The sequence below is a fragment of the Acipenser ruthenus genome, chromosome 13 (genome assembly GCF_902713425.1).
Source record: "Acipenser ruthenus chromosome 13, fAciRut3.2 maternal haplotype, whole genome shotgun sequence".
In the NCBI taxonomy this organism is placed as follows: Eukaryota; Metazoa; Chordata; class Actinopteri; order Acipenseriformes; family Acipenseridae; genus Acipenser; species Acipenser ruthenus.
This window is the reverse complement of record NC_081201.1, coordinates 27,610,992-27,623,326: the sequence shown is the minus strand read 5'-3', so window position 1 is coordinate 27,623,326 and position 12,335 is coordinate 27,610,992. Positions and strand designations below refer to the sequence as shown.

Below are 12,335 nucleotides of genomic sequence, written 5' to 3'. Positions count from 1 at the left end.
CAGTCGGTTTATGATGCGTGCCGGGAGACCACCATAGTTGCAGTAGTCAAGTCGAGAGGAGACAAATGCATGACAAATTATCTCCGCATCTGGGAGGGAAAGGTAGGGATGGACTTTGGAGATGTTTCGAAGATGGTAGAAGGAAGATTTGACCACGGAGGAGATGTGGGCATCAAAGGAGAGGTTGCTGTCAAGAAGTACACCAAGGCTTAGTACTGTGGTGGAAGGCAGCAGCAGACAGTTTCCGAGGTTCAGGGCAGCTACAGTTTATTGAGATTCTTAAGTTGAGCTTTAGATCAGATTTGCTAGTGTTCAGCTAAAGAAAACTGGCAGACATCCAGGCCCTGATGTCTTGAATGCAAGCCGAAAGCCGGACCATGGCAGAGGGGCTTCCAGGGTCAAGTTTTAAGTAGAGCTGGGTGTCGTCAGCATAGGAGTGAAACATTAGGCTGTGTTGGCGGATGAGGTGACCCAAGGGAAGCATGTAGATATTGAAGAGAAGTGGCCCAATAACAGATCCTTGGGAGACACCACAAGTGACTGGGTTTGCGACACCACTGCACCCAGCATAGAAAACAGACTGCATGCATCCGGATATGTAAGAGGACATCCAGGACAGACAGGTTCCAGAGATCCAAGCATACTTCTGAAGGTGGTCAAGAAGAATGTCATGATCTACGGTGTCAAAAGCGGCTGTTAGGTCAAGGGGGACAAGCACAGAGGGAGCACCAGCATCAGCATTAAGCAGGAGATCATTCACAATCTGCAGCAGTGCTGTTTCACTACTGTGATGCGGCTGGAAGCCAGACTGTAGAGATTCAAGCAGATTGTTATCCGTAAAATGTTTCATCAGCTGACTGGCTACAGCCCTTTCAAGAGTTTTGGAGAAAAAAAGGGAGATTGGAGATGGGATGGAAATTAGATAAATCATCCGGGTCGAGGGAGGGTTTTTTGAGTACCAGCGTAACTCGAGCAAGCTTGAGGGCAGCAGGAACCGAGCCAGAGTCCAGGGACAGGTTAAGAGTGAGCATAACGGAAGGAGCAAAATCAGAAGCACATAGAGACGGACAAGGTTAGTTGGCCAGGGGTCCAAGGGGCACGTGGCAGTAGTTGATTTCAGCAGTAGGCCAGAGACATCAACAATGGAGAGAGCAGAGAACAAGGAGAGGGCAGCAGGGGCAACTGGAGGACAGTCAAGGTGGTCAAGTAGTAAACTGGGTTTGTGGCGGGAGAGTGTAGAATTATTATTATTATTATTATTATTTATAAATGTGTATTGTTAATTATAATTATAAGGGCCACAACAACTGTCACTTTGGCTAGCGTATGTATCAATGAAACATTATCTTTGATATTTTATTTTGCTTATATTTATCCTGTTATTCTCAGCTGTAGCCAGGACCGCGGGTCTTGAAAACGCATCTCTTAATAAATCATATGCAAATGTTTATAACACATGACTGTAAGAACTTATACTGTTACGAGTCGTTTTAGAACAATAGCTAACCCGAGTGTTGTTCTTCACCGCTGACAAGTGACAACATTAAATTATGCTTTGCACTTTGCTGGCAAGAAATGTATTTCCAGGACTTAAATAAAAAAATGCACAAAGGATTTGCTCAGTAGCACAGCATGAGGTGGGTCTCTCCAAAATGGGAAAATGAGAACAGCAAAACACAGCACGAAACCGTTTTCATGTAAGGTCAAATGTATCACTGAAAAATAATGCATGATGCTCGATCTTTACGGATTCAGCCAAACATTCCCAGCAGTTTCTAAAAGTGGTGCCCAAAGAGTATATACCTGACCCCCTGTGGTCAGTAGTTGTAGTTCTTTTTAATAGGTAATACATGATTCTTCTCTTCTGTTGACATTTCTCACCGAATAGTGATGGGAGATGATAAGCGTGTGGTCGTTTCGCTTAAACAGGGAGTATTAGTAAACTCTCAAGTACATTACAAATTCATCATCACCTTTGTCACCACTGTATTGGTCTGCTACTAGTAAACAATGCATTGGGAAAGCGAGCAATGCTATTACTTGGTAAGTCCTACTTCCGTTAAAGCTGCTTCACATGATGTTTCAATTGAAATGTTTCTCTCAGGGCACACATGCTTCAAAGGAGGAAGAGGCTCAATACAGCTGGGCTAGGTTGTGCTGCACACAGTGAGGTCAGAGGAAACAGGCTTCCGGTTCTGCACAAGATATAATCTAGATGTGATGGTGGACAAAGCTGTACAAAACCAATCATATTACTGACTATAAACACTATGGGTCCTGTTTTGGAAAAATAACATAGAAACTACGAAGAACAATAATCAAACTGTTAATTGAATTGAAAATAAATAAATCCAAGGTATGTACACTTGACGGACTACCCAAAAAACTAAAGTAAAGAAGATCTCCAAACAAAAATGGATGGTTGTAAACAGCACAGAAAAAAAGATAAGAAAATTATGAGAAAAAATTTTAAATGACAAGCTTCTCACCGTAGAGCAAAATTGCTTATGTTGGTTGACCTAAAAAATACTATTGTGGCTTCTTTCCTCCACTAGAGGGCGTATGCAGACTGGTAGAATAGCCATGTAAAATTAACCAGAGGTATGTACTGTGTGTACTGAATTGTATTTCTGTACAGAATATACTTTGTTATAAACTTCTCCTTCACATGCCTGGATAACCATTTGTTTTTAAGTAGGTTCTACCATTACATGTCACATTCTCATGATATACAGGCATACAAATGAACAGACTTTGGCACATGATAAATCAGTAAATGAATAATAACATGACATAATCATCACTGTCATAATAGGAATCTATTGTTGTACAGAATGGGCTTTTTCAAATTCCTCTGATATTCCTTGTAAGTTCCATCTGGACACCTTGTTGCCATGGACGCTTTAGAAATACTGAAGTACTTCCATTTAAACAAGTAGCACAAGCATTGCAAGCTTCCTATTCACACAGCTCAAAAAATCAGTTTTCAAGATACTTGGACGTCTTTAACCCCAGTCTAGAACAGTTTCATAAATAGCAAACTATATTTTATTCAGTTTTCAACAAGCACTCTTTACAGCTTTGTGGGGCTGACTGTGTAAATAAACACATGACTAAACAAATATAGATTCTCGCATTTCTGTTGTACCATGTAAAAGTAGGTTCATAGTGTCATCAAACCCAATTCCCAAGATAAAGCATTATATTACAAGCCCAACCAAAAAAAACAAGAATACAAGTAAACCTACCTGTAATTTAATTTGAATATAAACACAACCCCCATTCATGTAAATCCTACAAGTGCATGGAAATGAGTAACCAGCATGGTACACATTAGAATCTCTGGTTTAGTGTTCTGTATCCAGTTATGATGCCACTTGGTACGGACATTCCTTAGCACAGAAGGGTTTGAGAGTATCAAAATGAAGGTCATGGTGACCAACTTTTAAATTAGTTTTAGCTTGTTATCTTCAGAACAACTCAACCAAACTTTTAATGGCTGACACCCGTAAATGTAAACAAGGGAACACAACATCCTTCCCATAGCTGTGCTTACAGTTAACAAATACAGACAATCAGAGCTGGAAAAAAAGAAGCAACAGCAATGTCCTTGGTGCTTAAAGAGTGAGTTGAAGAGAACAACAAGTAAGTTGTACTGTATTAGGGGAATGTTTTACTGTGATTGAGCGGCACAAACATCTATTACCTTCAGGAATTGCAGCAGCCATGAGATTTTTGCAAACAAAATAAAGTATAATAGAACACTAACATGCCTTGCTTCTTTGATATAATAAAATAAAACAAAAATATCCTCTGTTTTTTCTGGAACCTTTTTTTTTCTAATAAGAATGTATTTGATCTGCTTGTTTTTCCAGATGAAAAACATGCACAGGAATGATATTCTCTTTGCCTGCTCTCTATAACTGTAAGCAGTTCTCTATAGCATTTACAGAATTTTAAAAACGATGTTAATGTGATGTAACTGGAGGGACCAACATACTGACAGTCCATCATGCCAGCTGACTCACCTAAGCTACTCAGCCTGGGGTAGGAATTATATGCTAAGCAGGTCGGCAAGGCAGACTGAAGGCAAAGTGACTGGTAATATGTGTATTGTTTCATATGCATGTTTGATTAAGGAATGCACACTTTTGACTTATGATTAGGAACAACCCTGTTTTTGCTACACTTCAGTATAAAATGGTAATTTGTTTATTTCTGTTTTGATTCCTGTGCTATAGCAGAACAGTGGTAGCTAGCAAGTTCTGTAAGCTAACAATGGAACATTGTAATGAACACACCCCAATGAAGTATATTTGAGTGCACAATAGAGTAAAACGCAATGCTTCACCGTCTTCCCTGAATATTTAATACTGCTCCTAATTTTCATATTTCGGCTGGGTCATTTTTTGCTTGTCATTGAGTCAATAATGAGGTTTAAATCTATCAACAGAAAAGTAAATGCAATTATTTAAATTCTAATATAAATACTTTTTGGAATAAAATGTTCATACAGAAAGTAATTCATCAGCTCAATAGATTATACAAAAAGTTATTATTACAGTACATGTTTAGCTTTTGTATTTGAGTGTGTATAACATGGCTGCCCTGTTAGTGTTAAGGCTTATCGGTTAAAAACAATATAGTGTTTGTAATTGGAAATATATTTTGGTATAGCTATCCTTAATATGTTAATAATAATCCTTAATTGTATATATTCCAGTATATTGGCTTTGTCACTATGACCATATCCTTTTTGTTCAAATCTTATTACTTTTTACAGATGATTCAGCCATTCAGCAACAGATGTGTGTCTTGTGCTATCTATTTTAAATGATCCAGTCTACATGCGAATAATAATAATAATAATAATAATAATAATAATAATAATAATAATAATAATATAGGGCATTTGTTTCTGTAAAGTCTGAAATTAGTTGCGCACACTAAAATGATATTGCATGTTAAAATCATTTTTCTATTTTTAACACGGCTTCTTGAGTGACGAATATACTGTGGTGTTAACTATTGACGTTCTGTGGGCTAAACCTATTTTCACATAAATACACAGTACGTGACGCTATTCGCTACTGCTTAAGGATCAAGGTGGTTGAATAATGAACACCAATCACAATCCTCTCCCTTTATAAGAGGGAGGAATTGCACTCTTCATATATACCTATATACACTGTCCCAAACGCTGGAAGAAGCAAATTATTGCAACATGGATGAAAGCAAGTAATGTATTTCTGTATTTGCAACACGCATCACATTCTGCATCTTTTTGTTTTACAAAGTAAGAACTGTTCATTAATGCTATAAAGGAAATTGTATTTCTTTACTGTTAATCTCAATAGGCTACGTCTACTGGAACATGTGCAAAACATATGATAGAATCTAATACAAAAAGCCACACGCTCATTTTAAATAACTTTGCTGCAATAGACCAACATCAAGTTTCAGGGATGCTGAAAAGCATCACAACTGTGACAGGAACCAGTGTGCGTCAGCAGTAAAGGAATCTAAAAGAAATGGCACATTTCCAAGGCAAATGTAAAAGGTGATTTCTGTTTCAGAAGCCCTATAACCGAAAAAACTGTCCATGGAAAACTTTACAAACGAAACGCAGCTCTCGGGAGGTACGGGTACAGACGGCACTGACCTCAGCGTCCGCGCTGTAACGGGGTGCCTTTTATTTCTTCTGATTCTTTCAACTCTGTTGGGAAACACGCTGGTCTGTGCTGCTGTCATCAAATTCAGGCACCTGAGGTCCAAAGTCACCAACTTTTTTGTCATCTCCTTAGCTGTGTCAGACCTTTTTGTGGCAGTTCTTGTCATGCCATGGAAAGCAGTCACCGAGGTCGCAGGATACTGGCTCTTCGGGGACTTTTGCGACACCTGGATTGCCTTTGACATTATGTGCTCCACGGCTTCTATTTTAAATCTGTGCATTATAAGTCTCGATAGATACTGGGCGATTGCCAGCCCTTTCAGATACGAACGTAAAATGACTCAGAGGGTTGCTTTTATCATGATCGGAGTAGCATGGACACTCTCCATCCTCATTTCATTCATACCTGTACAGCTAAACTGGCACAAAGCCCAAGAGGAAGATTTACCTGCAAATTTCAGCAATCAGACTGAAAACTGCGATGCCAGTTTAAACAAGACGTATGCAATTTCTTCTTCCTTAATAAGCTTTTACATCCCCGTTGCCATAATGATAGGCACCTACACAAGGATTTACCGTATCGCACAGACACAGATCAGGAGGATATCCTCTTTGGAAAGGGCTGTAGAACACGCTCAGAACTGCCACCCCCACCCCAACGACTGTCCGCACGAGAACTCCCTTAAAACGTCTTTTAAAAAAGAAACAAAGGTTTTAAAGACGCTGTCTATTATCATGGGTGTCTTTGTGTTTTGCTGGCTGCCCTTTTTTGTGTTGAACTGCATGGTACCCTTTTGTGACGTGAACATATATGAACTTGGCGAACCTCCGTGCGTCAGCGAAACAACTTTCAACATTTTTGTATGGTTTGGTTGGGCCAATTCCTCTTTGAACCCGGTTATATATGCCTTCAATGCAGATTTCAGAAAAGCCTTTTCAACCATACTGGGATGCAACAAATTTTGTTCCAGCACCACAGTGGAGGCAGTCAATTTCAGCAACGAGCTGGTTTCCTATCATCACGACACTACCTTTCAGAAAGATGCTCCAATAGCTTTTACTAGTAGTAAAGCACAGCTCCCTCTTGTCTCTCAGTCGGTCGAAGAACTGCTAGATCCGTTTGATAAACTTTCAGTCATCTCGCAGACACCTAGAAGCCGCAAGAACCTGCTGCTACCCGCAGTAGTTCAATTCGAATGTGAAGCTGAAATATCATTGGACACCATAACACCATTTACATCTACGGGGCCTAACGAATGTGATTTAATTCCTGGTCAAATACGAGATTAAAATACTAATCCTCTTCAATCCACATTTCAAGACCTCCAATAGCATTAAAAGTGTACTCTGCATATATCTGTATATCGACAACTGCAACATCTATTAATATTTATCTTGTGTATGAAATCAATGAAATCATTGTAAAAAAAAAAAACAAAAAAAAAAAAACTGGACTACAGCTATTGCCAAAAGTTTCACTAATCTTACTTCATAAAGTCAAATGAAACCTGCTGAATAATGTTATGGTAAAATATTGAATTGCATACCGCTTTGTAGTTTGTCATATACTTAATGAAAAACTGATACAAATTTAAAAATGTGACATTTCAAAATCTAACATGAAACACAGTACTATTACGACTCTAGGTAGACTTTTGTGACATCATTTTGTAGTTTCTTTGATTACATGATGTTAAATAAAAATAAAATAAATGTTATAATATATTATTATTATTATGATGATGATGATGATGATGATGATGTCTCAACCCTAAAATTCTGCGTGATGCAAAACGTTTGGCTATAGCTGTATTATTGCAAGAAATTATTATTATTTAAAAAAAAAAAAAAGGCTTTAGAAGTCCAGCTATGAAATTATTGAAGCGAGATTTCATAAAGTCCAAATGAGTCTTCCTTGTTTAAAACTTCAAATTATTTAACAAGACCTTAATGTTTACTTATAGCTATACCTTAGTTTAAAGAAAGAAAAAAAATACACCTGGATTTGGAGCACACTTATGTCTTAAATCTCGTCAAATCCTTTAAAACGTATTTTAACAAGGAACATGAGGTTAACAATTGAGCCTGTTTGGACTTTAGTCAGCATATCCTGCATTTAAATCTATTTCTAAATTAGATCCAATTCTGTCTTAATAACAAGCCACTCTTATCATGTATTTATTGAGATAGTCCTTTTTTCTAACATACACCGTTCTGTAGATTTCACATCAGTATTATACATTTTTACAAGTGAAATGCATTTGTCAGATTGCTCTAATCTTGCCCTTCAGCCTTGTCGAGAATGCAAAACATAATAAATGACTCTGGACCAGGCTTTGTTTGAAATTATGGAGCAAAATTAATATGCAGTTGGTTATTATAAAGTCCTTTTGCTGTTGTGAAAAAAGTCATACAGAGCACTGTTACTGGCAGGAGAAGCCACAAAATGATAGCAACAGTATTCTTTGACTACCACCACATATCATAGAGTGCACAGGAGATGGCATTTAATAGATGGCATTTTCTGCATTACCTGTTTAATAAGGCCACCATTTGTCTTGAGGAGTGGTACTCACATTATTGGGGAAAGCATGCAAACCTTATTGTGTACTGTGGTAAACGTCCTTTAAGAGGCAAGAAGACAGTTTTAACAGTTTGCCTAAACTTAGTTTCTGTCAGTGGTATTACCTGAATATTTCATGATTCTAGCGTTCAAAGTTATGGACCATGCAGTATGTAAGTAGTTATCTCAAATAATAAAATCTCTCTTTCTATATAACTGTTCCAGTTTATTAGGATGTTTTAAACGTGCCTCAATGGGATGAACAGCAGGTTTTCTATGCATCGCTGAGTCTCTCTTAGGCTGTCTTTAGTTTCTCTTCTATCATTAATCATTCAGTAGCCTGGGGCAGGAAGGATTTTAATGAGGCCAGTTTGCAAATCCTCTCCTAAAATGAAGACGCAGAAGTTTTTACTAATGAAAGTCTGAATGGATTGTTCTGGGACCCAGTGGAATATCCAGTCACCAGTAAAATTTTTCACCATCTTTTTTTTTCACTATTCATCTTGTCTCAAAATATTTCAAAAGATAATTTACAATAACCAATGATTTCTGTAGACATTGTATGCACCCTAACCAAAGTCCTGCAGTGCAATTCAAGGCTTTTCCTAATACACTGTAATTGTGTGCCAGCAGCTGAACAAAATGCTTTCAGAAACAAGCTGGAAGGCTAACAAGGCCTGGTTTGTGGTGAAGTATAGTATGCAGAGGTAAAACATGAAAGAATATATTAATACAGGAATCATACTGTACATCCCTTTAACTATATTAGGATGTTTACATTTTTTAGGAAAGATCGCCAAAGGTTGCCAGGGACTTACATGTAAACAATGAAAATGAAACTTGTTTAACTACTCTGAAGATTAGATTCTATTTCTATTTGCTTTATATAATGCATGAGCTCCGATTAGAAGTTTGTTTAAAGGAAAATACAAAACAAAGCTTCTTCTGCAGGGCAGGATAATCACACTATCAACCTCCCACAGACCAAGGCACTGTCACGCAATTTCAAATGCATTTGACTAAAACATCAAAAACTAAAAATCTGTTTAAATGAACATTGTACTATAATACACTTGGGTCAGTAGTGACGTGTTGTTTCTCAAAAACATTTTTAAAAAGAATGCATATCAAATGTATTACCTTGACAACAGCTAAGAAATATATTTATTGTGTACTCTCTGACAGCTATGGAAAGGCAATATCTATTTTCTTTAATATATTTTAAAACAGTAGTTCTTCATCGGAGAGGGGACAATTATCTGTGTAGGGATATCTAGATAGAGGTTGGTGTAAACACCTACCTGGGGCAAGTGGTCCTGCTACCTGATGTTCAATAGAAATCATCAAAACCTGCACAAGGCTCCAGTCATCATTATGTAGGGCTTCATAAGTAATTTGAGTATAACCATCTGTGTAACCGCAGATAAGAAATTACGTCTTTAGGTTAAGCTTAAGAAGACTATCTCCCTGTGCTCTTACTGTTAGCCACTTTAAAAAAAAAAAACATTCAGCACAACCACTTTGCATGTTTATCTAACCACTCATCACTTAATCTGCTGTATTTAAACCATTTCCAAATAATCCTGTCAAACTGGAACAGTGGTATTCTCGCTTGAAGTTATTCATTTGTTCTGTTGCTTGTGAAGTTTATATTCCGTAATCAGAATCACAGTTTAGCTTTGACTCACAGTGCAGCTAATTTACATATACCATGTACGGCAGACCAAATTTCCCACCCTCAATTTGAGGAAAAAATAAAACATCAAATAAATCTGCATTTACAAAGATACAACCTCAATTATGCATATGGAGGCACTTTCACACAGAGCATTATAATTATGTGCTGTTTCTCATTAGTCATACCTGCATACCTGTTTTTCTCCCAGTTTGTGAACTGTGGTATTGCTTGGCATGTCGAAAAATACGGGGGTCTGATCAGCATTTCAGATCTGTCCAAGCTGGTACTGTTTGTTAGAATCGCTGAAATTGTAAAAGCTTCTCTTCATATTCCTCAGGAAGCTAATGACGCTTCTTTGAAAATGGCTGCCTGATAAAAAAAAACTGAAAAGAACAGATACGTTGTATTAAAAGGAAAACATATATTTGGCATGCTTAAACACTGTAGGCTGCTGTTGGTCTGTGTTAAAGATACTAAGGGCATATCATGGGGAAAGCATATTTATTTACAGTAACTATTTCATGGTGTATTTGGTCCACAGATGGGTTTCTCACACAAAGTGACACAAAATTGGATTTTGATCCAAAAAGATGTAATGTGTTTGTTGGAAGGAATCCGTTGGAATAACCATTATGCAGTTTGCATGTACCCGTGGATTTTACCCCTCTTATGGGACGGACCCACTGTGAAATTTAATCAGAAAAAGTGATGTCTTGAAGCTGCCTTTCCCTTGACCTTCCTCAAGGCATGATAGTGTCTTGGAGGAATTGATGTGCATTAAACCTATCCTCAATCCTCCATTTAGCAAAGAAACCACTCTAATCAGCAACGGCTCAACAAAGCAGCCTTTGCCTCCTGTGCCAATTTCTGCAGTTAATTCCACTTGTATACAAAAGATTAAAAAATCTTGTCTAATACAACTCTTAAGGCTTTTTGATGAGTCCACATGAAAACTGGATTGATAACTAGCATATTCCCAAGGGATAAGACTGTATTTTTAAAAATCTGCATAAATTATGAAGGCTCTCAAGGTCATGCTGGAGATTTATGTCTAGCTTTGGTACATTAAATACATTGTCAGTTTTGCATATTGGGGCTTTGAGCTTAGGTATTCTTAAGTGTGTTATTTCTACTAAATATCAATAGTATGAGATGCTTCTAATGAAACTATTGAAGGATCAAGGTCTCATTTTCTTGAATAATTATGAGTTACTATTATTCTCTGAACTGAAGCACAAGTACTGTATTCTGCTATAATTGCAATGCATTGTTGTTTAACCATCCATTGTTTTCAATGTAAGATTCATTATGTGGTGTTACATTTTTTTTAAATGTTATTATGGTGAGAATATGCTCAGTTGTTAATATGTAAGAGCACTGTTAAACCCTTAATTTCGGTTGAGGCGTTTACTTTTACATATTGAACCCCATGTGAATTTCAGTTGAGACTAGTGCAAGTTCTTGAGGATTCCCATTATTTTTAAATGTATTTCCATTGAGTATTGTGTTATACATCAAATAATTAATAAACTTACCTTTTCATTATTTTATCTAATGAATGGATTTTCACAAGCCTAAAAATTAGACATACGCAAAATAACACAAAAGCAGACATTTAATTTACTGTAAATGAAACTAAGCAAACAAACAAGAAACACATATTTTACCCAACAGTCATATAACTCCCTTTCTCTGCCTGGGCATTGAAAATCAAAGCTTTAAATTACCAGGTCAGGAATGTTAAAGGCCTACCATGTTCACATTTATTTAAAAAAAATCTATTCTGTATTTATTAGCTGCAGTGCAGACTCCAGCCATGGACAGGCTTGTTTACTGTTCTTGCTCATAGTGGTTCTTATTTATTACAAGCTTAAAAGGATTGAGCTGTGAATCCCTCCTACTTTAGTTTTGTTCTCCATTTGCAAACCATTAGCACACTGCTCAGGAAAAGATGGCACTCCTCTTTCTTTGAATCACACAGCCTCACATTGTCCTGCCTGGTGTCTAAATGGACAATATTGAAAATGGCATACAAGAAAGGGACACATAGCATTAACTGTGAGTGGAGCCGTATATTTTAATGGAACCTTTGTCATTTGCTCAGTGTTTTCAGTTGATATATTCATAACTCTATAAATATGTGACATATTTATTTTCATAAGTTCAATATTTCTTGTTTGGCATATTACATATCTGAATTATGCCTTAAGTAATGCACACTATTTGGGGTTAATGAATCAGCTACAAGCTTGGCTTAGATAAATAGCCTATTCCACCAAAAAAATAACAGAATGTCAAACCTGATAGACATATCCATTTCATGCAACAAGTCTCATATGATGGTGTAATAAAACACACTGCCCTAAACATGCCCTCAAAACATACATCTGCAAAACTGCTGAGATATTTAGAAAGTTCAATGT

The 12,335-nt window shown here is 37.1% G+C and overlaps 1 protein-coding gene across 1 annotated transcript; it reads left to right on the top strand.

Moving 5' to 3' along the window:
* The first annotated feature begins 5,233 nt into the window (after positions 1 to 5,233).
* LOC117417664 (D(1C) dopamine receptor-like) lies at positions 5,234 to 7,105 on the top strand. Its single transcript, XM_034029848.3, has one exon. It carries the CDS (start codon positions 5,603 to 5,605, stop codon positions 6,959 to 6,961), a length of 1,359 nt encoding a protein of 452 aa, XP_033885739.2. The 5' UTR covers positions 5,234 to 5,602; the 3' UTR covers positions 6,962 to 7,105.
* Positions 7,106 to 12,335: the final 5,230 nt, after the last annotated feature.

Excerpts from the sequence above, each read along its gene's own strand:
- LOC117417664 (XM_034029848.3), top strand. The coding sequence starts at position 5,603 with ATGGAAAACTTTACAAACGAAACGCAGCTCTCGGGAGGTACGGGTACA.